This window comes from Populus alba, chromosome 11, assembly GCF_005239225.2.
Source record: "Populus alba chromosome 11, ASM523922v2, whole genome shotgun sequence".
Taxonomy (NCBI): Eukaryota; Viridiplantae; Streptophyta; class Magnoliopsida; order Malpighiales; family Salicaceae; genus Populus; species Populus alba.
Genome location: NC_133294.1, coordinates 11,819,745 through 11,846,862, shown reverse-complemented (window position 1 = coordinate 11,846,862; position 27,118 = coordinate 11,819,745). Strand labels below are relative to the sequence as shown.

The 27,118-nt window shown below is 35.1% G+C and overlaps 1 protein-coding gene across 1 annotated transcript; it reads left to right on the top strand.

Annotated features, from left to right (window-relative positions):
- Positions 1-303: 303 nt before the first annotated feature.
- LOC118035355 (187-kDa microtubule-associated protein AIR9) lies at positions 304-27,118 on the top strand. Its single transcript, XM_035040893.2, has 38 exons — positions 304-462; positions 1,082-1,890; positions 3,701-3,772; positions 3,860-3,925; positions 4,101-4,172; positions 4,276-4,341; positions 4,461-4,523; positions 4,615-4,680; positions 6,664-6,763; positions 6,968-7,069; positions 8,484-8,716; positions 8,798-8,912; positions 9,275-9,395; positions 9,477-9,652; positions 10,346-10,481; positions 10,817-10,917; positions 11,028-11,075; positions 12,103-12,287; positions 12,393-12,510; positions 12,627-12,754; positions 15,016-15,184; positions 15,742-15,860; positions 16,048-16,216; positions 16,381-16,465; positions 16,594-16,667; positions 16,767-16,886; positions 18,688-18,883; positions 18,974-19,095; positions 19,414-19,621; positions 19,798-19,871; positions 21,802-21,940; positions 22,394-22,572; positions 23,422-23,577; positions 23,776-23,907; positions 25,390-25,448; positions 26,005-26,037; positions 26,126-26,260; positions 26,737-27,118. Exons 2-38 carry the CDS (start codon positions 1,099-1,101, stop codon positions 26,926-26,928), a joined length of 5,121 nt encoding a protein of 1,706 aa, XP_034896784.1. The 5' UTR covers positions 304-462; positions 1,082-1,098; the 3' UTR covers positions 26,929-27,118.

Genomic DNA, 27,118 nt, shown 5'->3' with positions numbered 1-27,118 from the left:
ATTAGTTGTGTTTATTTGTTTTTTTGATCTGATAATTTAAATTTCTTAAGTTATAGCGCTTTTAAAATGCGACATATTTAATTATTGTTATTTTAAAAGCAACAATTATTTTACTGTATTTATAAATAATAATATTTAATAAATAATAAAATAAATTATTTCATCGAAATTGTTTTAAATAATATTATTTGCTGAGATTTTTAGGTTGCTGTGTCAATTAAAAATAAATTACTAATCAAAACTGACTACTAAAACAGCTACAGCCAAACAAGTCTTCTTTTTCAAACAAGCAATCCCTCTCCGCCCTCTGTCTTACTTTATTATGCATTACTTTTCAAGAAAAAGACACAAAGCAGAAAGCCAGGAAGGTATAGTTCATTTCTTTGGGGGGTTTTACATGGTAGTTCTCCATGGTAGTGAAACTTCACTAGCTAGATCTACTTCATCCACCATCCATTCCAAGTAAGTTTCTCTCTCATTTTCTCTACTTGTCTAGTCTGTTTTATTCACATTTTCTCTCTCTCTTCTCTCTCTCTAAAAGACCCACAGAGAGGAGAGGAAGCTTGGGTTTTTGCAGAAGAACTTGTATTTTGTGCTAGATCCAAGTTCCACCATTTCAATCCAAGGATTCATGTTACCCTTTTAAGACATCCGAGGTTTATCTTCCCCGTTTTTAGCCTGCAAGTTTTCAGTTTCTTTTTTCCAGTTCCCTTTGTCGGTGAACAGGGTTTTGTTGCTTTGTCGATTATGATTATTTTGCTACAAAATAGATTTTCGAAATCGGGAGAGGGGTGCTATTTTGTTGTAATAATAGTTAGTATTATTATTATTTTTCCCAAACGAGTAGTGAAACCGACTCCTTAACAGGAACAATAATGCCATGTCAGTGGGTCTTGCGTGAAATTTATGAGACCCCCCCTCAACAACCCTTCACGGCCCCCGCTTTTACTATTTTTTTTGGGGTTTCCTTTGCCTTCCAATGTTTCTTAGGTTCCTTACTATTCCGGTTTGGGGTGACTTAAAACGTCAACAATATTCATTGTTATGGTATGCTGTCTTGCTGTTGTGGTGGTTAAATCAGGCTACTTTAGCTTAAAAATGGAGGAACCTTTAAGTGACGAGGCGGCTAAAAAGTCTCCAACTTCAGACAAACAGAGGCAGCAATCGTCTGTTAGCTCAATGCAAATCCCTATGAAGGTTTCGAAAACCACAAAACCTACCATTTCAGCCAATTCCCACCTCTTAACACCAATTGGTTCTATTCGAAAGAGGACTGAACCAAAAAACAGTTCTGATTCAAGTTCAAATGTGACCGCCAAAAATGCATCCTCCTGCAATACCAAGTCAGTTCCAATCGCCAGAAGAAACAGCACTGGAGGGGTTCCTGAGAAGCAACCCGTCTCTTCAACAAAACGGCAGAATACCAGCGGAAAGACTAATGCTGTTTCGGACCCAGTGAGGAGGTCCCTTCCAGAGCTTAGAAGGAGTTCCTTGCCTCCTACAAAACCCATGGTTAGAACTGGTAGTGTTTCCGACACTAGGAACTCAGTTCCCATGGGCAAGTGTTTGAGAGCATCAACTGGGTCAGGTGTAAGTAGGCTGGAGAAGCCTTCAGCTAAGCCAGCATTGCCAACCTCTTCTTCTTCTTCTTCAAGAAGGGTTATTTCCACATCAGTGGACAGTACTGCCAGTAGCATGAGCAGGAAGAAGCTTTCTTCTCCATCTGCTAGGTCCCCTTCTGTTTCTAGTGGTTTGAGAGCCGGGTCCCTATCAACTTCTCGGGATAGGAGTTTCAATTTGACTGGACGGAGAAGAGCAGGTGCCCCTGAAAGCCACGATTCTCACTTCATTGCTCTTCCACTGGTGGAAACTAAAGCTGGCGATGATGTGGTAAGCATGCTATTCATATTCTCTCCAAAAACCCGAGGCATGCTATTTTTTTTGGATGTTCTGGTTTAGTCATTTTGTTGACCACTGAACGAAGCATTTTGGGTAATGGTCCTGTTTTCTGCCACGTTTCTCATCTTTTGAACCTCTGCATTTGACTTCTCTGTCAAATATGCCATGTAGCATGTTCAATCTAGTATGCGCAGAGTAGAGGACAATGACATGAATTGTTTTACATTTCGTATTCTATTATCTTGATATATGGAAATCAATAATGTGTCCATTAGTTCCAAAAAAGAGTCAACGCATTTCCTTATTTCTAATTTTTGACGCCCATTTTTATCTCTTTTCTAAGTGAAGAAATATACCACCATCCTTTTGTAGTTCTAGCTGAAAAAAAGGAAAAAAAAAAGAGTTTGGATTTGTCAATGGTGCATTTTGTTTGATGGACATAAGAATTAAACACTCAGGTTTCTTTTTTAGATGCCTATCCAATCATAACTGCTGAATCTTCTTTAAAGTTATGAGCTGGAATTAGTTCATTTGACATTGTGGCTATCTGTTATACTTGAAGTTGTTAAATACAAGTTCAAGATTGGAGGTGAGGCATTTCAGTTCAGTACTTATGATTATTAACCATCATTATCTTAGTAGCACCCCTTGTATCTTGAAAAGAAAAGGGAAATCGAAAACACACTATGCATATCATTGCTGCAGGTTGCTATCATAGGCAAATACCCTATAGAACACCAATCTCCTTTCTTTGTTTATAAATGCTTCACAATATTCCGAGTCTTGATAGTCATATTAATCTTGAGTATGAATACTGAAAAGAAACAAAACTGTAGATTTGTAGAAAATGGATTGGTTACAGTTCTTTAGTGGAGAAAGAAATAATTATTTATGCGTGTTCTTTTAATAAGCAGTTCAAAATACTTAGATGGATAATGATGCTAGAGCCTAAATATTTGTGTAACATTCAAGTTTTGCATCTTTAAGAAAATCTTTTATCTTACAAAATTGGACTTGTTTCTTGTTTTGTTAGAAGAAACTTTGGGGTGTTTTTTTTTTTTTTTTTTTTTTGTGTGGAGTATTTACTGTTTTCTTGATTTTCTTATGTTTTTAGTGTAAAATGTCTTACAGAAAATCAGCCAAGGTGAAATGTTTCACAGACAGCCTACATAATAAATTCAATTGCAGTGCAATGTTTTCAATTCATTAAGTTCCATAATGTATTTTCTCAACTCACAATTTTCCTCTTATGTCATGATCTAACTATTTCAACCTCATTAGAATATATGCTCAATGTACAATATTTCAAGGGAAAAGACTTTACATGTAAAATATTTTATGCAAACCAACACCCCCTTGTTGAGAAAAAGGATTATCAGAATTGAGAGAGGAAAATGCTGTGCATACAAACAAATCATTCTAAAACTCCATGCAAACATATCTGGCAAGTAATAGATGGTGAATTGTGGGCCACACAAACGTTAGATGATTGGTTAAGCATTTGTTTGAAAATTTGGTGTGATTTGTTTGCATATATAGCCTTGCTCTTTGAGATATCAATTAGTCAGATAATGGTTTTTGTCTTCATTCTGAAGGTTTAGTAAATATTCTTGTGACATGGTGATGTGATGTGGCTGATTGACATTCAGAACCCTAAAGTCCATGAGCATTTCGCATACTCTTAACAATTCAATGTGTACTTCACGGAAAGCTTGACTATTGCTGCTTATATTTTCCTTTCACCACTTCTGATTTTGGTCTTTGCCATTTTTTTTGCGATTTTGTTTTCCTGTTGCATCAGAGATTGGATCTTAGAGGGCACAAAATACGTAGTCTCAATGCTAGTGGGTTGAACTTAGCCCAAAATTTAGAGGTAAACATGTACTATCCAGATGTTTTGGTTCTTATATATGCCAAACTTGTGAATAGAGAATGTTTAACTGATACTTTTGTGTGACAGTTTGTTTATCTTCGAGACAATCTCCTTTCTACATTGGAAGGAATTGAGATACTGAAGCGTGTGAAGGTTTGTTTTATGTTTCATCATGATTCCATTTCTTATTACTACTCTACTTGGCCATTTTTCACAGTAAACAACTTTTGAATGAGAAAAATTCAAAACGTACTAGAATTCTGCTTTATGCATGTCCATTTTCAAACAAAAGAAGCTTAGTAACTGATTAACAATGCTGTTCTACCAGGTCCTTGATTTGAGTTTCAATGAGTTCAAGGGGCCTGGGTTTGAACCTCTTGAGAATTGCCAGGCCCTTCAGGTTTGTTTCTCATGTCCATTCATCACAGAAGTTTCATTATTATAATAGACTATAGCTTGTGATGGTTTATTTAACAAGATGGCGAAATATCTATTACCTGTAGCAACTCTATCTTGCTGGGAATCAAATCACATCACTTGTAAACCTTCCTCAGCTTCCTAACCTGGAGGTAAGCCTTTAAATTGTTGCAGCCTTGCTGATCGGCTATTGTAATTCATGATTGATAATGGACTTCTACATCTGCACGCAAAAGTAATTATGGTTTTATGTCTTGCTTTTCATTTCAAGTTTCTTTCGGTCGCTCAAAACAAGTTAAAGTCTCTGTCAATGGCAGGCCAACCTCGACTACAGGTGTTCATGCTGTCTAATAATACTCTAGCTTATTTTAAATTCGTGATTGAATCACCATCTTTAATGTTTTCACCTTCTTTTACTTCTTCAGGTGTTAGCTGCCAGCAAAAACAAAATAACAACCCTGAAGGGTTTCCCGCACCTACCATCCCTCGAGGTTAGTTTTAAGTTCTTTAATTCTGCCTTTTAACTTCTGGAGACCCATAGTTGCTGAACTAGTCTTGTATTTTCACTTTCTTTACTGCCATGCTCTTAATCATTCTGTTTCCTTCTGTGTAGTTTATTTAGGTTCTTACTACTGTAGCTAGTTTTATGGTACCATCAATGTGGTTAATGCTGATGCAAGCAAGTCTGTCTGACTTCAAAATTGATATGATTCTCTTATTTGACCAAATGCTGGATAATGTTTTAAACCAGCCTTGAATTTTTCACACTATGATTTATAAATTATGAAGGAGAGTATTTAGCAACAATTCAAGAATTTGACTTAAGGCTTTCTCATGCTATGTGAACCAATATTGAATGGTTGGAGGTATCTCAATCTTCATCATTATGATTTCTTAGTAGGATAAATTACCCTGAGCAACCAATAGTTTGGCCTAGATTACATTTTGCCCCTATAATTTCACATATTATTCCGTGACATCTTTTACTGCATCATTTACTTAACACCCTATATTCTGATTCATTTTACCGAAGTTAGTACATCCAAAGATAATTTCTAGCTTTTCCTTTGAAGACGTATTATCACAAACCAATCATTAACCCCACCAAATAACCAGGTAGATGATTATTCAAATAAAAAACAAGAAGAAAAAGATTACACGTAGTTGGTATCTTCATAATTACCCTTGTCACTGACATGACTTCTGTCAAACCCCAAAACCTCCTCCACCACAAAATAATAATTTTTCTTCTCACACCTTGAAACAAAATTGGTTGTCAAAACAATCAGTCAACTCAAACCAATTAATTAACCCATAATTATAAAAATTCAAAACTTTTACAATGTATCAAAAATTAGAAAAATACATTTTTTGTTTCTCCCACCAATGAAGCTAAACTATTGCAACCCAATGACCAAACTTGTAAGCTTCTATGATTGCTAACCACTTAATGAATAGGCAAACAGAAAAGAGAGGCAAATTTGAGCTCAAAATATAAACCAACTAGAGATAGCTCAGACCCATCCTTCTAGAAATAGAACTTCTGTTTCAAATTGGTCATTTTTGTGCAAATTTTTGCTATCAATTCAAACAAAAGGTGATCAATTTAGGACTGTTGGAGGCATTATGGTCAAAAGGGTTGTTATTATTGATTTGGAATAGAATTGAACCTCGATTGGCACTTGGGGGTTGGCCAGCGGTGGAGGAAGATCACAATGTCAACTTGTTGAAGGTTGACGTCTAAGGCGATACAGAGGTTGACAGTGAAGATGAGGGTGGCAATGGTGGTCTTGGTGTAGAGAGAGGCAGAATGGAGTCAGAGGGAGGGAGTTTTGACTTTAGAATTGTATGGTTGTTTTATCTTGTAGTTTAGGAGAGAGAGAACTTAGGAGGAGGGAAAGAAAGAGTGGGAGTGGGGGAATGGTTGCTGCAAGGAGAAGGGTTCCAAGGGTTAATTTTATATTGGGGCATCTTTTTTTTTTTTTTGGTAATTTCACTAACAGAATTACTGGCCTTTTTTAGCTGCGGGTGTAACCTTTAATATGTGCAACTATAGGGGTAAAGTATAATCCAGGTCAAACCATAGAATGCTCAGGGTAATATCCTTTTTTTTTTTATACATCTTTTACTTTGTTAAAAAAATGATTCCTCATGCTCAAGAATATTTAAGGTTAATATGGCCTAGGGTTAGAGACTAATGAAATCTGTTTCAGTGGGGTATTTGGACTTGGGAGTAGAAGAAACTACAGAAATATTTTCATTTGCGTTCATCTTTCTGCCAGCATAGTCTGAATTCTCTTGGATCAACATGCAGTTAGAATATTTATCATCTTCTGTACACATATTTATATTCCAATGGTTTAAGAGTTGGAGACAAATATTTGATGCATTGATGACATTATAATGAAAACATGTTGCTCATTTTCTTAAACTCCCAAGAAGATACATATTTTTAATATTGTGTTGTGCTGCAGCATTTGCGAGTGGAGGAGAATCCTATACTTAAGATGCCTCATTTAGAAGCTGCCTCGATTTTGCTTGTTGGTCTTACCTTGAAAAAGTTTAATGATAGAGGTATTCTTGGCATGTTTCGAAATGCCTTTATTCAAGATTGAATGATATGTCTGCTCCTTATGTACAACAAAACATGCATCTGCATTTTCTTTCAAATGCATTTCTTCTTCTTTTTTTCTCCACCTTGAAAATAGAGTGCTCACTTTATGAAGTTCTCATTTTGTTACTTTTTTCATTGTTTTCTAAACTTGAAAATTCTGATAGATCTTTCCCGGGAAGAGGTTGCAATTGCAAAGCGTTATCCAGCATGCACAGCATTGTGTATTAGAGATGGCTGGGAGCTTTGTCGCCCTGAGAATGCAGCAGGTATTCATTTTGCAAAACACACTATATTGGTGCTTGGTTTGGACTTTGAAAACTACATCAAATAAATCACCACATCTCTAGCAATGTTGATTTTTTCTAGCTCAGTGGAGAAGCCCCTATGGTAGATGCTTGCTTTATTTAGACAATGATCTCTTTCTCTTGCTTAATTTGTTCTAGGATTGCTTAGTTATTAATTAGTTGCATGTGATTTTTGGGGGGTATTAAATTTTTTATCTTATTTTCCATTTGCTAGCTAATTTTGTCTATTCAACTCCGTATTAGATTTTTTTTTTTAAACTATTTTCTTGAGGTTACATTATAGTTAAATGTTCATAAAAGTTCCCTGTGCTCCTTTTTCTGCCTTCTTTCTTGGTGCTGTTTCTCTCGTCTTTTCTTCTATCATCTCTGCTCTGATTATCCTATTCTTGTTCTCCATCACTGAATGCTTAATTACTGTGATGATGGAGGCTATGCCTTTGAAATCAATAACTGCCGGCATTATGACCTGAATGTGGACATGCTAATTCATGTGCTTTGTGCATGTGCACATGAATTTTTACAAAGTTTTTGATGAATAAAAGTTAACAGGATTTATTAAATTAGTTACAAAGGTGGTAGTTGCTATTTCTAGGTTCAATGCATGCCATGGTACTTCATTCCACCTTTATTACATGTGAGCATCTAAACAATATAAATAGCAATATGGATTCAGTAATATTCCTCACCAACCAAAGATTGTTCCACATGTCAATAGTGCGTGCTACTGACAAGTATCATTCAAACAAGTGAGATATGATACTTTTCCCTTAAATTTCCCTAAATGGGAACAATACCTTCTCCATGCATTCATGTCCACCTCAATTACACCTGCCATAAATTTCACAGCTTCAAGCACCAATTCCATAAGCATTTATCTGACTCACAGATTAAGCAACAGAAGGTGATTGACAAATATGGCTGCTACTTACACAACAAACACCAGTCAACTTACTGTTATATTATATTTGTATCAACATAGTGAGAATCCTTCTTAACCACCACTCTCAGCCTAACTATCACAAAACCAACCATAAAAGGATATATGCTGTTTAGCACCTCTATCTAGTTCTTGTTTTGATTCTTTGATTGCATTGTGAGGGCTACTGAGCAGGCAATGTATCAGGTTTAGTACATGGTTAATGAGTTCATGTTGAGGAAATAGCTGGACCACCAAAGACTGTGAAACATATAAGGCAACACAAGCAAGGGCCACATTATGAATCTCCACTGTCATGTTATGTAGCACAATGTGAATATTAGGCTGCAGTGACTTGTGAAGCTATCTCACAACAAGTAATTATAGTTGATCTTGCCAATCATGAATTGAAGGTTCCTTGGTGAAATTCTTAACCTTGAACTGTGGTCTGCTGAACAGACTCCACTTTTCACTTTCTGTATGAGCAATGGAAAGAGCATTTCCCTCCTGGCTATCTGCTCAAAGATGCGTTGGTAGATCAACCTTTTGAAGGAGATGCTTGCCACTGCCACTTTGTTTTTGTTCAAGACAACAATCCAAGTGCCGCTCCACAGTTAGTCTTGAAGTATCAGTGGTTTGTGGGAGAAAGAGCACTTTCAAGCTTTGCTGCCATTCCTGATGCCACTGGAGAGGTAATTGATTCATGTCATAGATAAACATTTGAGCAGATATCTTCATCTTATGCTATGCTGATAGTATCATATGATGCTTAGGTATACTGGCCAAAGCATGAAGACATTGGTAAATTTCTGAAAGTGGAATGTACTTCTGTAATGGGAGAAATAGAGTATCCTCCTATTTTTGCTATATCATCACGTGTTTCACCCGGTATGTTTTGCTCTAATTTATTTAAATGAATGGTTGATATTGAATAAGTTGCTTGTTAATTTAGCTTCTAAGTTATCAGCATGTTATTTTATTGTTAGCAGAATAGATTTATAATTTGTAATTATTGATTCACATCAAAGTGGCTTTACATCTACAACAGAAAAGCCCTTTTAGAAATGAAGAATCAGACAAATATACATGCAAACATTCAAGGAATTGTAGGCTCTAATATTCTCAGTCAAAGAGAATATGGTATAAAATACATGATGACTTTTCCTTCAACCTAATTTCTTCCCAACCTTTTCTTCAACCATGTACTTGCGTCATATTGTCTTGTAACCTCACCTTTTCATCTTATAAAGGAAATGGAATTCCAAAGGTTGTGAACCTTGAAGTGCAAGGAGAGTTGGTGGAAGGAAATGTTATCAAAGGCTATGCTGGGATTGCATGGTGTGGTGGAACTCCAGGGAAGGGTGTTGCTAGGTAAGATTGATATCGTGGTTGTAGGATATACACATCCAAGGTCAAAATATGCAATTTAACTCCACTATTGCCTTTTTTCAGTTGGCTGAGGAGAAGATGGAATAGTAGCCCAGTGGTTATTGTAGGGGCAGAAGATGAGGAGTATTGTTTAACTTTAGATGACATTGATTCCAGTTTGGTTTTTATGTACACACCAGTCACAGAAGAAGGTGCCAAAGGGGAACCTCAATATAAATATACTGATTTTGTTAAAGCAGGTGTGTAGGGGATGAAATCCTTGATTAGTTAGTGTACGAGCTGTTTTCTCTTCAATTTCTTATTGTTTATCCTTGATGTTTATGAATTTCCTATTTGAATTTATGCTTGGTTCCCCTTTATCAGGGAAACATCCCAAAGAAATATCTGTTGGGAAAAGGTTGACCCACCCCAAGACTTATATTGAATTTAAACAGAATGAGTTTCCTGTGATCAAGCGTTTTAGCATCCATGACAATTTATTTTCTTTGTTCTGAGGTTTTTATTGGTGCAACTCTCTGAACTTTCTTGTATAAAATAAAAGTCAATTGAAACTTACCATTTGAAACTTAGTATGCTCCTTGAAAAGGCGAGGAAGTAATTTTTCATTTATTCAAATTCAAAGAATGAACCTGAAAATCAAACCTCCTTTTAGCATGAGTGATGAGATATCCTCCTATCTTGCATGAACAACTCTTTTATGCTGAACTCATAATTAATTCAATAATGGATGCAAACTTTCTAGGCTCAAACAGTTGACTTGGGAATTTAGTTAAAATTTCATAGAAAACTCAGAATGTTTGTTCTCATGCTCTGAATTTTGACTTTATTGGTTAGTCATGCCTGCTATATATTTGCTAAATATTTTCACCATTTATTTTTAAATGCAAATAGTATGGCGTTGGACACTGAAGGATTGTGTTTCATTGTGACAGCACCTCCATCGGTCAGCAATGTTCGAATTATTGGAGATATTGTAGAAGGAAATATCATTAAAGGAGTTGGGGATTACTTTGGGGGGAAAGAGGGTCCCAGCAAGTTTGAATGGTTACGGGAGAATAAGAATACTGGGTTAGTGTGCTCAATATCTCATAATTTACCTCTGTTTCTTGGAAAAAAAAACAACTTATTCTCTTGAGTTTGTTTTTATTCTTGTTTTTAGAGGTTTATGCCCTGCTCACTTTTATGCAAATAGCATTGCATATACAAGGCCTTATTTTCTCCTTGTATGTTTTCAATTTGGATTTGGATTTTTTTTTTGTGCTCCACTTTTCATGGTTTTCATTTAGACATTTGAGTTCATTTGTTTTTTTAATTGTGGATTCTAAGAGATACACATTTCATGGACTCTTTTTTGATAGAAGTTACTTCATTCTTCTTGGCTGTTTTTATTTTTTATTTTGTAGAGATTTTGTATCCATATCAACTGGTACATCTGAGTATGCCTTGACCAATGAAGATGTTGGACGATGCTTAGCTTTTGTATATTCACCCATTAATTTTGAAGGTAGGTCCATTGCCCTTTTTGTTGTTGAAATTATAAGAAACATGTTTTCTCATCATCTAGATTTCTGATAGATTATATTTACGTAGTATAATAGTTAGCATTCTTTGCAGGACAGGAAGGGAAATCTGTTTCAATATTTTCTCACCCAGTGAAGCAAGGTAGATTGAAATGATGCCAACATATTTTCACGTTTTTTTTCTTGTTCCAGGGGCCCGGAGGCATTGTTATGCTTCCTGGTTATAGTGAAAATGTCTGATAGATTTGAAGCTCATATCAGTTGGCAAGTAATGGGTCTTTTTCTAAATTAAATTCATTTTTGAACCTCTTGCAGTCTGTGGTAACCCTAAATCAACATAATTGAAGCACATGTTAGTTTTAGTAAATATAAGAAAGTAGATTCACTTTTACTCATGCAAATGCCAACTAGTCAATGACTCAGCATAGTTTTCAAGTTTGTCCTACTCAGGGAAATCACGGTCATGGGAAGTGAAATTTGTTTGTGGCACTAATCTTAGTTTCTCTTGCTATGTATGCCATTCTTGTTCTTTAATTTGTTTGTTTCCTTCAGTTGTGTAATACATCAGCTTTAGTGGCCAAGGCAGGAAAACTTTCAGTGTAGTTTCACTGTTTCTTTCTTTCTCAAGCCATTCTGTTTAAATGTCAATGGTGTGTTTGTGTGAGAGGGTGTACTTTTCCTCAAATGAAAATCCAATTAGTGATGCACCAGATATTTTAGCAATAGTAGGGGCACTGTTGCCTAGGTGGCCAATTTTATTGTTTGTTTTTCTCTCTTTATTCCTGCCATTTCTATTCCATGTCAATGGTTGCATGTTATCCTAGCTGAGTATTATCCTCATTAAAAAGTCAAAATAGTTGCTCCTCTATCAAGTTTAGAGTCTTAGTTGTTTATCATGTCCACTGAAAAATGTACAATTAGTTCTTTATAAGTGTGCTTCATCAGTGTATACTCTTCAAATATGGTATGCTCTTCTAGATTCTATTCTTGATAACAACGATACAATGAGCTTTATGAAATTCCTTGCATTATAGTTTTCTTCCATTGCTAGTAATATATATTGCAGTATTTTGTTGTTGGTATCTTTGTAATGTTTTTGCAGTTTTATCGTGTTGCATAAAGTTTCTGACTCCCATTGGTTGTGATGGTTTTGTTTACTCCAAATTCAGCACCTCCTAAAGTAAAGAATATAAAGATAATTGGTCATTTACGGGAAAACAGTAAGGTCACTGTAACTGCTACTGTTACTGGAGGAACTGAAGGTTCTAGCAGAGTTCAGTGGTTTAAAACAAGTTCTTCAACATTGGATGGTGAGAATAGTCTTGATGCATTGATCACAGCAAAGATTGCAAAGGTGGGTAAACCTTTATCTGTATATGTACACAGAAATAATGGGCCAGTGTCTCCTTTTCATTTATTTTTGTTGGATGTTCATAGTTGAACTTTTGCCGTAATTTAGGCATTACGAATACCTTTAGGAGCAGTTGGTTATTACATTGTTGCGAAATATACTCCTATGACTCCAGATGGTGAATCTGGTGAACCAGCATATGCTATATCTGAAAAAGCAGTTGAGAGTAAGTAAATCCTTTTCCTCTGCCTTGCTAAAGCTTCTTGAATATGTTTTTGACACAAGGTAAAGTTCTGGTTTGAAATTCACATAATCTAAATGTTATTTTTCCACATGTTCCAGCTCTTCCCCCAAGCCTAAATTTCTTATCAATTTCGGGCGACTACACTGAAGGTGGAATATTGACAGCATCATACGGTTATGTAGGTGGGCATGAAGGGAAAAGTGAATATAATTGGTTTCTTCATGAGGTAAATGCTTAAATCTAATCCATGTGCACTACAACTTCAAAATTTGCATCACATTAATTTCTTTTTTACATGTTGAGACCTGTCTTCTTAATGATAATCAGATGAAATTAAAGTTTTGTTAAGATGCTTACTTCAAGAGATTCATATTTCTAACTTTCATTGCTAGCATATAAGAGATGTTGCTTTGACAATCAATCTACTGAAATCATTTTTGTATTTGATGCTCTTGTGGATAACCCATAGCCATGCAATGAAGATTTTCCTTCATGATATCCTTCTCTTATTTCCATGAATAAATTCTTACACTTAGGGTGTGTTTGGTTTTGGGTTAATGTTGGTCAACCTCGAAATGGGGGTTAAATGTTAACCTATAGGGGATGGGGTAGCAAAATTTTTGAGAGGGGAAATAATTTTGAAGTTTGACATTTTTTTTTCTTTCCAAATTCAAATTCCATTCCCTTTTTTATGCACACCCAACAAATGGATCCTACCATTATTTATTATTGTTTTATTATATTTATTTTAATATCGATTTAAAAATTATTGGGTCCCACCATTACAAGTAGTTTTTACACACTTACCAAACATCTTTAATACTTTACCTTTTAACCAATTTCTTGGATTCGTAACACTTATCCCTTGGTACTTAACCCCTTAACATTTAACCTCCATTTTTTAATCCCTAACAAAACCCAGCCTAAAACCAAAATGAAAAATCATTTGCTATTTGAAAAATAGAAGATTTTTATTGATCTATAACAATATTTATCTGTATGTATGCGTATTTACATATTGCAGTCTTGGTGGATGTTCTTACTTTTCCTTACTCATAACAGACTGTTTGGTTTTTTTTTTTAGTACTTTATTTGAAAGAAAAAACATTGCCATTTTTTTCCATGTGAGGTCGCATTGTCCAGTAGAAAATTGGACACTAGAGGTTCCAAGAGGCTTTCTGAAATAGGTTTTTCCCCTCCCTTTTATGTGGGGTAACGGCTCATGCTACAAGGTGTAGCCTTTTTTATTTAAATATCTGCTATTTGCGATTCAATTCTTCAAGTCATTTTTTGCATCTCTAGAGAAATAAATAGGATATCTAGAAGTTAACCATATGAGTCTTAGCAAAATATGTTCAAATTATTAGTATTCATTTTGTTTTGCTCTTATGTCATTTGGAATATGTATCTCAGAACTTTAGCTTGTTTAATGTACCAAATGGTTTTCTTTTTTCTTCTATCAACTTTTTTTATAGTCTTCACATCCATTTTATTGCTTTTTTTTTTTTTTTTTGTATCAAGTATATTTGACCATTCCTTTGTTTAGAAACAACAATCAAGCCTCAAACCCAAGCTAGTTGGGGTAGGCTATTTTAGTGTTGTCAGGTGCTCACCTAGGCGAGGCAAGACCACAGCACCTTTATTAGTCTCAGGTGATGGATTTCAATGAAGTGTTGCCTAAGCGAGTGCCTGATTGAAATATTTTTTTTTTCTGCTGGATTTGTTTTTAACTAATTTATGTTTTGACCTATTTGTCCATTTTTAAATTTACCACAAGAAACAACTTAGGGGTATTTTTGTTAGAAAAAACAGATTAGGGTAAAAAAAGAATAAAAAAATCATTAAAGTGAGAGGGAGACATACAGTCAAAGAAGGGCACTTGAAGAGAAATATAAGCCAACTTTGAGTTGAATAGAGTCAGAGAACAACACAAGTACAAATGAGGATGTTTTTGAAGATTAATGAATAATGATGATGATTTTAAGTTTGCCTTTTAATCTATTTGGCTACTTACTGCAGACCACTTTAAATTATCTTTTTTTTGTTTTAAGGGTGAAAAATATAACTTTATATGACTATGTCATGTTATTGTATATTTTCTTTTGATTTTCTAATGATCTAATCTTAATTAGGAAGATATATATTTTAGATTTATTTTATATGATATAATATATTATACTATAATATTGTACACATTTTTTAATCTATAACATATTGCCTTGGTTCATTTGGGTGAGCACCTCAAGCATTTTACAGGCTTGGTGCCTTTTATCGCCTTGTCTTTAACAACACTTGGCTATTTGTTTTCCTTTGCACCATTCCATTCGATTATCCCACTATTTTGAAATCCCACTATTATGAAACTGGGTAGTAAAGAGTTGACTGTTTTAGTTTAAAGAAATAAAATTATCGAGTGTGTCTGATGCCTGTTTTTTTATCCAAGAATTGCACTTAAACTGACTTTTCATTGTTGTTTGGAATTTTCAGTTTGAAAGAGACAATGGAACCTTGATACTTGAGGGTTCTGGAGTTCTTCGGTATTGTGTTACTAGAGATGCAATTGGTAAATTCATATCTTTTCAGTGCATCCCAGTCCGTGATGATGGAATAGCAGGCGAGCCAAGAACTTGCATGGGGGTGGAACGCATTCGACCAGGTGATTTTTTTGTCTCAAGTTTATATAATTTTGCTTGCTTGTGTAAGTGTGTGAACCAAGAATAGATGAAGCTGCAAAATGTTGCAATTAATGTAAATCACAATATAAAACTAAAGTTTATAAGCAAAGCCAATGATTTGTTTTTTTTTTTTTTTTCTTAATTAGCTCTTTCCCTTGAATGTTTATTGGCATTGAAGTAGATATTAGGCGCAATTCACCACTACTTTTTGTTGATATTAATTTTCAAATAAATGGAGGGATTAGGTTTTGAATTCTTGACATCTAGGTCAAATGGACTTGTACTATATATATATAAAAAATTAACATGAAAGTTTAAGCTGTTAAGTGAAGGTTGAAGATAAATTTGAATCTTAAGAAAGTTGTATTGAAAGAATATTAGTTTCTTGTGGTTTAGGTATTTCTATGGACTAGCTATCTGTTGTGAATGCTTACCAAGACTTGTGTGCTTGAACTGGTTTGTGCTGTCTGCATGTAGCTAGTTATGTTGTTTATGTTTCAAACTTATTTCTTTACGAGAAGTTGTCTTTGATGATTAGGAAGTCCAAGATTGCTTTCTCTGCAAATAGTTGGAAATGCTATTGAAGGAACTTCAGTAAGCGTTGACAAAAAATACTGGGGAGGTGAAGAGGGGAATTCAGTTTTCTGCTGGTTTCGGGTACTTTTTTCTTTATGCATGTATGGACTTAGTAATCTTCTCATATTTTGAAGGCAAATTGCCGTAGTTGCTTGTGACATAGTGTAGCAGAAAGGAGGAACAGCACTTACTGGTAGAAATGGCATTTTCCTGCTACATCTGATTGTTGACTGCTTTATGCTTTATTCACCAAGCTATTCTTTTACAGACTAGTTCAGATGGTGCTCAAATTGAAATTCAAGGAGCCAATACCTCGTCATACATGCTTTCAGTTGATGACATTGGCTCCTTTGTCTCGGTTTCATGTGAGCCTGTGAGAAGTGATTGGGCTTGTGGTCCTACCATTTTTTCTGAACAGATTGGACCTATTATACCAGGTATGTGATGTCCTTTCCATAGCTGCTACCCTTTTTCTTTGCTGTGTTTCTTTATAAGCTTCTGAATTATGCAGTTTTTGAGATTTAATCTCCTCTATTCCATCATGTAATAGTTGACTCAGTAAGGTCTGGTTTCGTGATTCTATCTTTAAAATCTTGCACAGGTCCTCCAACTTGTCAGTCATTGGAGTTTCTGGGATCGATGATGGAAGGACAACGTTTGAGCTTTGTTGCATCATATAGTGGAGGGTGAGAATTCTAGTGAATAAGATGTCCGTTCTTTTATTGGCATTAGCAACCTATTGTTTTACTGAGTGCTCGAATGTCTAAGCCTGTTGTAGTTGTTTCTCCTGAAATTAAAGTTTTCTATGATTCAGAGAGAGAGGGAATTGCTTCCATGAATGGTTTAGAGTGAAAAGTGGTGGTATCAGGGAGAAATTAAGTGTGGATGGTAAGTTTCTGTGAAGCAACTTGAAATATGATGTTTTACCAATTCGATTTGTCTTCTTGGAATTACTAGATTAGAAAATATCTTCTTAAAATGTTGCAGAGTATCTTGATTTGACTTTAGAGGATGCTGGACAATGCATCGAACTTGTTTACACTCCAATTCGCAAAGATGGTATGAAAGGAAGCCCACGGACCATATTATCTGATGTGATTGTACCTGGTGAGTCATACTTTCATAATTCAGAACATATAAGACACAACAATAATCTTTTTGTGGACCTCAACATCTCTGAAAATTATTGCCTAAAATAAAATAAAAATTGCTGTAGCTTTTGTTTGTCTAAAAAAGATCTTTGATTCTGATTGGACTGCCCACATTGTTGTTAAGAACTTATGATTGCTTAATAATTAGATTACTTTAGGGGATAGGACATGACTTTCTAGCAGGAATTTTTCCTCATGTCAAATTTTACTTGGGGATCGAAATTAGTACTGGAAAGCTGCACTTGAGGGAAAGCTTTGGGAGGACACATGGATTGAGTTTGAGTTGTTTTGGGTTGTTATGTATCATTGTTGTCATGCTTGCATGCTAATTAGGTTATAGAAAGTCACAGTTTCAAAAAGCATGTGCCTTTACATTAACTTCTGTGAATCTAAATTAGCACTCAAAAGGTGCTCTTGATGGAAAGCTTTGGAAAGACATAAATGAATTTGAGTTTGATTTGGTTGGGGTTGTTATGATACACGTATCATCAGCTTTGTTCATGTTGTTACTTAATTCATTTTTCTTTGGAAAAGTTCAAGTTGTATAAATCCAAAAATAATTACAAGATACAAGGGGTATACCCCAAGCAGTACAAGTCTGAAGATCGGATAAAGAGACCATAAGGTCAAAACAAAGAACAAAGCTAAAACAACAAGAAAACAAAGCAAAAGCTAAAATAGAGACATCTGGTCGACTGGTTTCTGGGAAATCCAGAACCGGTTGACCAGTTAAACAAAGAAAAGCCTAAGAACCAGTTTCTGTCCGACCGATAGATGATTGATTGAAAAAGATTAAAAACCCAAGATGATGCAAGACATATTTGAAATTTCTGTTCTAGGAAGGATTTGTGGTGAGCTAGGGTTTGTTGTTCGTAGCATTAGAGTAGCATAGAGCTTGTTTAGAAAGAAATAAGAAGAAATTAGGCTGTGAACAGTGATCCGTTACTATAGCAGCATTGCTTTTATGCAAGAAAGAAATAGAAGTACGAGAAAATAGAACAGGAGAACAGAGAGTGAAAATGAAAATATAGCATCTCTCATTTATAGAGATTAAAACTCGGATTTCTAATCCTTACTTTACTAGGACTGAAACTAAATAGGAATACTCTATTAAAGACTAAGCTTACAAAATAACCCATGACATAAAGACTCCAAATCCCAAACATAGAAATCTACCAAGGACACTCATTTTTTTTTTTTTTTTTACCAAAAGACCTGTTGGTTGAAGAAGAATCGCTTAATGTAGCATTGGGAGAGTGTTTCTCTAAGAATAACATAGCTACTTCATCACAATGGTTGGTGAGTTTAATGTTTTAAATTCCTAAACTTCTGGAAAATCAGCCAAAATCTATATCAAAATAGATTTTCTTGTAATTGAATGCTATATGTGATGCAACTTTAGGATCGTGTTTCTTAAAGATAGACACACATGTCATTGTTCTGTAAAATGTCTTATGGGAACTCAAAAACATATTTCACAGGGGTTTTGGTACTCAGGTCTTATTGGTTTGTCAGTGGCGTATACTACTTGGATGCATGCTTGACATGACAATGTGCATTTGCTAATGTGTTTATAGTTGCGCACCCCCCCCCCCCCAGATGCACTGCTTCATTAGATTCCTGATTGAAATTATTGAATCTAATCTAATTGACATTTTGGTGTTTTTGGCACTGATTCTAATTTAGCATTTTCTTGCTCAATAAAATTTCTATCACACTCAAATTTGTCTTATTCTATATTTACTCTTTTTAAATAGCTGATCCAGTGGGATTGGAACTTGTGATTCCTAATTGCTACGAGGACAAGGAGGCCATCCCACAAAAAACGTACTTCGGTGGACAGGAAGGTGCTGGAGAGTACATTTGGTTTAGAACAAGGGACAAGCTAAATAAATCTGAATTGTTGGATATATCAAATGCCGGTGATGATGATCTTATATGTGGTACAACCTTGTAAGTAACTTGTATAATATACTGGGTTCAAAGAGTTGAGAAAGTTCATCTTAACCATGAATTTCTGAGACTGATGTGCACTCGTGGCAGGTCATATACTCCATCAATTGAAGATGTTGGAGCTTATTTGGCTCTGTACTGGCTGCCTACTCGTGCAGATGGCAAGTGTGGAAAGCCTTTAGTCACAATTTCCAACTCTCCAGTTAACCCTGGTATTCATTCATAAATTTCAACTTCATGTGTTCTTTGACAACAAAGACCTATCTTGTTATGCAAGGCTATAGATAGTCATAGACCTTCCATAAACATCATCACAGGTGCATGCATTTTGGAGTTTTGTTAATCTTGTGATGAACCTATGATATATTGGCCACTTTTTGAACCACAGTATGGTTGATTAAATTGAATTACATGTACTCCATTATACCAATCCATGGTCTGGCCCAAGTTATGCCAAGAAGCTGCATTTGTTTAGTTCTTCTTTTCCTTAAATTAGCTCATTAAAAAGTGGAATTGATATCTTGTGGCAGCTCTTCCAGTAGTTTCTAATGTTCATGTGAAGGAGCTGTCTTCGGGTGTTTATGCTGGAGAAGGAAAATATTTTGGTGGGCATGAGGGATTGAGCCTCTTCAGCTGGTATAGAGAGACAAATGAGGGAACAATCATTCTTATTAATGGGGCTAACTCTAGAACGTACAAAGTCACAGATTTGGATTACAATTGCTGCTTATTGTTTGGGTAACTGTTCTTACTCTTTTTTACCATCCCATCTAAGTTCCTCAAGTTTAAACTTAGTTATCTATTGATGTGCCAAACATTTGAATATTACTCTAGAATGATTTTCCAGTATTCCTTTGGTTCATAAGGCTATGTGATGATATACTGCGATAAACATGTCCAAATTTTTCTCATAGGTACACACCTGTTCGTTCAGATTCAGTAGTAGGTGAGCTTAAGTTGTCTGAGCCAACTAACATCATTCTCCCAGGTGTGTAGTCTCTTTTGGGAAAGAATGGGGAATATGATTTTGCATTTAACTGTAGATGAGCTGTATAAATTGGACTCGCTGACCTTATCACTTATTCATCCCCCCCCCCCCCGGCGGTAGATCAAAATGCTGCAAATTTCTGTCCAAATGTTATGTTACCTTGAAAACATTAAATAGAAAAATGAAGGTGGGTAATATTATCGTTCACAAGATTTATATTATCTCAGTTTCCCTGTTTTTTGTGTAGATGAAGAGAAGCCTTGAAAGGTAAAATAGAAATTCATGGGAGGGAGTGTCCTAGATTTATGATACTGTGCTCTTTTGATTTCTTAAACAAAGTTACATGGAATTGAATAAAGAAGTTACTATTCCTGAACAACTACCTCTAGTGAGCAGGCTCTAGCCTTTGCCTTGTGCTCTAATTATCTCATTGTACAACTCACAATTTTAGGTGAGTTATGTTGATGAATATATCTTCTGTGAAACCATACTCTGTATGGATTTAATTCAGTCAACCTGAAGTCCAAACTAGTTGGGAATGTTGGGGGAGTTGTGGAAAAGGATAGAAGCATGAGATTGTACTTTGATCTAAATTAGACAGTGTAAGATTGTATCTTTTTTTCAGGTTGTGTTCATAAGTTGAATCAGGAAATGGGAGATTGCTTTTTATTAGAAATTTTGTCCTTAATTTAATGGGAAAATCGTTGATGGCATTTACTAGGATTTTGATTCCTATTTATTCGAGTTTAGGGTTTTCATTAGAGTGCTATAAATACTTGCATGATGGTCCCTGTAAAATGGATCCACAACGAAATCTTTCCATTTACTTTTTCAACTATTTCCCCTTGTTTTCCAAGAATCTGATGTAACTTAGAAACCTTCAAACTTTACTCTTGTTGCTTGCAAGATTGTCATGTACTCAAGTGGTTGAATTTCCTCATGACAATCAAGATTGTCATTATCATTGTTCAAAAACTTTTGTAGTAACTGTTGCAAAGGTTTTGAAGCTAGACCTGCCTTCCGAGTAGATTTATGTTTACATCAAATTATTATTTCAACCTAGTCAGTAAGACTAATTCTCTAGAAACTAGAGCTCATGAAATTAGAAAGACAATTGGCTTTACTATGATAAAAAGCAGGCTTAGTAATGTTACCACCAAAATTTTATGAACAACCATGAAAAAATTGTCCTAATTTCTTGAGCTTTGGTTTCTCATTGTCAAAGAACCATCTTAACCCAACAGCTTAAGCTTTTAGGTGAGGTCCTAGGATATGATTTATATTATTCTCTAACACACCCCCTCAAGTGAAAACCCTTTGGGCTTGAAACTTGCGGGCCCAGATTACCTTGTGCATAATTTTTATCAAATAAATGGAGATGATAAGATTCGAACTCGTGACCGCTTGGTCATTAAGGCTCTAATATCATGTCAAAGAACTATCTCAACCCAACAACTTAAGTTTTTAGGTGAGGTCCCAGGATATGATTTATATTATTCTCTAACACTCATGAACTAGCTTTTTTGGCTAGTTAGAGTAATAAATTTATCTAGACATAAGTCTATCTAGAAGCCATGTCTAGCTCCTAAACCCTTGCAAGAATGATCCATGTGCGTTGCCATTCCTCTTTCCAAATTCTTATTGAAGCTCGTACTTGCAAGGTAATTTTGTTGAACATGGCATATAGTACTCGTTTGCAGACAGATGTGACCTTAGTAATTCTATCTGGAGTTCTATTGATGTATATATCTGTTCCCCTTCTTTGATTCTTTGCTTTGCTTGCTGCATTACATTCTTCTCTTCCACCCTGTTGCTTTTATTGATACAGTTGCTGAACATTATATATGCTATGCTCTATTGTATACTGCATTGTGGCTACATCTCCTTGGGAGCATCATGCAAATTAAACTATATTTCTGATTTGTCCCAGAGCTTCCACAAGTGGAAATGGTTGCTCTCACGGGAAAGGCAATTGAAGGTGATGTACTTACTGCTGTTGAAGTGATCCCGAAGAGTGAAACCCAAAGAAATGTTTGGAGCAAGTACAAAAAAGAAGTCAAATACCAATGGTGAAATGCAAAATTCTCTTTTAGAGTTTTTTTTTCCCCTGATAGATTTCTAATAATAACTAGTATTGTTAGGCATTCTTTCCCTATATCCTTAGCAAAATTTTAAAGTATATTTATGAAGGGTCAATGCAATTGAAGTGTTTTTAACTTGTTCATATTACAACAGCAACATGTATCCAACCCGATTTTCTTTTTACTGGAACCAAAATTCGTATGAAGGCAAACATTTTTAAATCATTTTACTTCTGTTGGGATTCTGAATAAATAGGTGCTAAAACACTTTGGTATACTTTATGGCTATTGGTGAAATGACATGCATAACCATTAGATGGCTGGTTTCCATTTCAGAATTTGGCATGTATGCAATGAAGTCAGAAATATTTCCAGTCTCTTGAATTTCATCACAAGTCCTTAGCTATTGTCATTCTCTCATTTGACACAAAGATGCTGCAGGTTCTGTTCAACAGTGACAGGGGATGGCTCTTTTGAACTCTTGCCTGCACAGCACTCCTGTTCTTACAAGTTGCGGTTAGAAGATATTGGTAGATGCTTCAGATGTGAATGTATTGTGACTGATGTCTTTGGAAGGTTGAGTGAACTAGCATATGCTGAGACTGATGCTGTGTTGCCAGGTCTTTTGCTTTAAACTGTGTTTTTTCTCTATTCAGGGGAAATTATTTCATATTTTAATCTATCTCCATCAATTTGATTTCAGAATTTTGTATCACTCCATGAGATGTATGTGCACTTATTCTGATGGGACATGGTTTTTAAGTAACACATTCCATTTTCTTGATTTATTTTTTCCAAATTTAATATTTTTTTGACATTTTGGCCAACTATGGATGTCTATTTCTGAACTGACTAGTAATCACATGTTGCAAATGTTTCACTTATGCTTGGATATTTCCTCATTCAGGTTAAAGTCCTGTTTAATCTAAATGTTGTGAAGGTAGTGTTATATCGCTCTCTCTCCCCTCACAAACACACACACACACACACACACTAGGGATACTAAATTTTACAATATTAGAGGAATTTTTTTAAGTCATGAAAAAGTAAATCTTGCTATTAATGTAACATTTACCATGGATTATCTAAGATCTATCATAGATTGACACCTGTTAGTAAAATATTTAATAAAAGGGTGAACCTTTTATGCGTGTGTGTATATATGTCTGCATGTCTATTTCAAACTATCCCATTATTTTGGAGAGCATTAACACGTGAACCTTTAATGTCCTTTTTGATAATCTATTGCATGATTTTACAAATAGCTGTTTTTCTTGGATTTTTCATTGATGAAAGTTTCTGTTCTTTTCTTTTTGTTGACATGTTCATTGCTAAGATTTTATTGTACCTGCTGCTATTGGCAATTTTTCTTGAATGCCTAACACTTGATTGCATTCTTATTTTATCTCGGTATTTGTTCTCATGAACTCTTCTTCTTGTTAAGTAATTGATATATTGATTGATTTTAGGGATTCCTAGAATAAATAAGTTGGAGATTGAGGGTAGGGGTTTTCACACCAACTTATATGCTGTTAGAGGCATTTACAGTGGAGGAAAAGAAGGCAAAAGTAGAATTCAATGGCTTAGATCAATGATTGGTAGTCCCGATCTAATCTCCATTCCAGGTATGACAGCTGAAAAACCATTAAATTGTTCTATAAAATGCTGGAACCATACACTCAAACAAAAAGCTCCACATGGACATATTTGTTGACAGTAATCTCTTCATTTAGTTTCATTGCTGGTGGTGGGTTCCACTCGAGTACAAGTAAAAATGTTGACAGAATGTTGTATTTGACTTCGAAAATTGTTTGATCTTGTAGGGGAGGTGGGAAGGATGTATGAAGCTAATGTTGATGATGTGGGGTACAGGCTGGTGGCAATTTATACTCCTGTGAGAGATGATGGTGTTGAGGGGCAACCGGTGTCTGCATCAACAGAGCCAATTGCAGTTGGTATGCTCAATTCCCTCTGCTACTTGTACTTCCCCTTTCCCACTGTTTATTTTAAACAATTTAGCAAATTGTTGTTGGTATAAAATCAATGTCACCTAAACAGGTTCAGCAGGGTTCGAATTTTTACAGTTATCTAATCCCTCTGATTCTAGCCTAAACCCTGGAAGGAACTGTGGAACAATACCCAACCAAAAGAGCACTAGTATCTGTGTGAAACAATGTCTAACATAGAGATTCCTTATATGTATTTAAGTGAAATTTTGAGAAAAGAAAATAGAAAGTCATGGATTTAAAACAGGAAGAACATAGGTTGGTTCGGATGAAATTTATGTTACTATAGTTGATATTTTATATGAAATTAATTTGTTTCTTATCATCAACATCAAGCTCAATAACAATCATGTATTTTATCTATAGCTTTGGGAATAAGTGATGTTTATTTTAGATAGAACGATTGGTAATTAAAAAAATAATAAAATCTTCCTTTTAAGAGTTAAATAAAGTTTGCTGCAATTGAGCCTGCCATAATTCTGTTGAAATTTCTCCGTTGATTTCTGAATCATGGTATTTATCTTTCAGTAATTGTCATGAAGGTGTGACTTTTTTATTTGGTATTTAGGTGGTAGAGTAGTGAACGTCTCATTTTTCATTATATAGGAAGCAACTTTCCAGAAATTTTACAAAATTGAGACTAGGATTGGGAACTTCAAAAACAAAGAGATTAGGGCAAACAAGTAAAGAAAAAGAGAGGAGGGTTCGAGTTTTTTAGTTTGTATATATCATGATCTTTCAATTTGTTTTTTTTATCTTCTGGAAAATAGGATCTAATGTACCTTGCTTTTATGAGGAAAAGATATAGGAAGTGCCTTGTTGAAAAAGAAAAGGAAATTAAAAGATTTCCTGGTTGAACTCTGCTGGACACCCATCTTATAGTATTTGCCGCTTGGTTCAACTTTAGCTGATTGGGCTTTGAGCAAGCCTGGCATTGCAAGTTTCATGGCAGATCAGTCATGTGACATGAAATCATCAAACTTTTTTTTTTTTTGGTTCAACAGAACCTAAGACAGGTTTTGGACTACAAAATGGGGTATCTCCTTCCATCTTTAAATCCCACAAGCCCTTCTATTGCTTGGACTAGAGCACTCCAAGTGGAAATGGCCACTGGGTGTTTTTTTGGGGACAAATTGCAGTGAACTTTAAAATCTTAAATAATGTATTGATTAAGAAATGAGTTGTGTTGAATTTGATGTATAAACAGACAAGATTTGACTTGCAATTCTTTTGTCCTGCTCCAAGGACAAACCCACAGCAAGCTTTATGTATGGGTTTTCATGTCCATGTCCTACCTTAGTTTCGTTTAGTTTTTCCCCGCTCACTTGTGTGAAATACCTTCTCTAATTATGATTAATGCTGTAAAATCTCATGAGTTTTTTGATTGTCTGTCATCAATTTCCCCCTGATTTTGGCATGATTAACTTTCAGAGCCTGATGTTTTTAAAGAAGTTAAGCAGAAGATTGAACTTGGATCTGTGAAGTTTGAGGTGTGTATATTTAAGTATTGTGATGAATATAATTTCCTCTATACTAATTGATTTTTGGTGCTCTTGGTATAGTTGCTGATGTTTCTTGTACATCTTCAATTTTGTATTTGTTGAATTTATTGTAAATTATGCATCTCAGAATGTACAAACTATACTTTCATGTAATGAATTTCAAGATTGTTTTTTATATAGTTTTTGTTTTTCTTTTTAACTGAAGCTGTTTTTGGCCTCTTTTCTGTTGAGTTCTAAAGGTTTGGTGGAGGTGTTTTGATCATACATCTCATGTTCTAGAACTCTTTTAATTGGAGGGGAGAAGGATAGGAGGATGGATTTTGACTTCTGTTCTTTTGGGTTTTCTCTGTGAAAGTATGAGAGAGATGCTTGCCTGAATTACCATGTTTGCTATTTTTGTTTGGTTCAGATCTAATATATTATTGTTTGTCATGAAAGGACTGCTTGAAGATGACAATTGCAATAGTCTTGACTGTCCAAGCCAGCTCATTTATGTGTATTCTCTTACATTATTCAAGAACTGACTGCCAATCTTTGTATACAGGCATTATGTGACAAAGACCGTTCTCCAAAAAAGGTTTTTCCATGTCATTGCAATTTTGAGGTAAAAGTTGGAATGATAAAAAAAAAAATATAGCATTTTATTGTTACTGTTAATATTGCAGGTTCTTGGAGAGGGGGGTAGTCTTGAGAGAAGAATACTAGAAGTTAATAGGAAACGCGTGAAAGTTGTGAAGCCTGGTTCTAAGACTTCTTTTCCAACTACTGAAATTCGTGGAAGTTATGCTCCTCCCTTTCATGTGAGTTTGTGTCTGAACTTTAATAATTTTGTATACACCTTGCTTACTTTGTTCCTTGGCATGCAGTATTATTGCAAACTTGTTTCTTATCTTGATTTCAAGAAGGAATTCGTTTTAGGTTTTCATTCCATCTAATCGCATACCAATTTTGCTTTAAATTATCAATTCAATGTCAACTTTAACAAACATTATAATATAAATGTAGAAGTACTCTTGACAGTTTGGTAAATGAATTTAGAAGTACTCTGATGTGGTAAAAATATAAAATTGCCCCTGGTTTTTAGTCTTTTTCAATGCATCTCACTTTATGTTGCTCTCTTCCCACATCACAATAATGTTTTTTGCTCACAATTTATGTATTTAGTTAGTTTTGTCAATAATCGGAGCTTAAACTTAAAGCACTTTTAGTCCACTTATAGATTGCTTTTCCCAATCTTATTACTACCAGAAAAGCTAAGGTTAAGATTTTTTTTCAGGTGGAGCTTTTCCGAAATGACCAGCATCGGCTTAGGATTGTTGTGGATAGTGAGAATGAAGTAGACCTGATGGTCCACTCGAGACATTTGCGGGATGTCATCGCTCTTGTGATTCGAGGCTTTGCTCAGCGATTCAATAGCACATCCCTCAATTCTTTGCTCAAAATAGACAATAACCATGGTGTAAAATGACTTTAAATTTATGCATAGGTTTTTAGTTATGTGGGCGTCCACACATCTGTCACGCCCACTTCACTTTCATTTTTTTCTCTTATTATCTTGTGGTGCCTGCTTGTATTTCAGAAGTATTTTGTAGAAAATATAAGGGTGAGGTGTTAAGAGATTTATCGACGAAGAAATCAAGTTGTTAACCTTACATTTT

Excerpts from the sequence above, each read along its gene's own strand:
- LOC118035355 (XM_035040893.2), top strand. The coding sequence starts at position 1,099 with ATGGAGGAACCTTTAAGTGACGAGGCGGCTAAAAAGTCTCCAACTTCA. Across the intron at positions 9,653-10,345 it reads TACTGATTTTGTTAAAGCAG|CACCTCCATCGGTCAGCAAT; the intron begins GTGTGTAGGGGA and ends TCATTGTGACAG. Across the intron at positions 25,449-26,004 it reads TTGGATCTGTGAAGTTTGAG|GCATTATGTGACAAAGACCG; the intron begins GTGTGTATATTT and ends CTTTGTATACAG.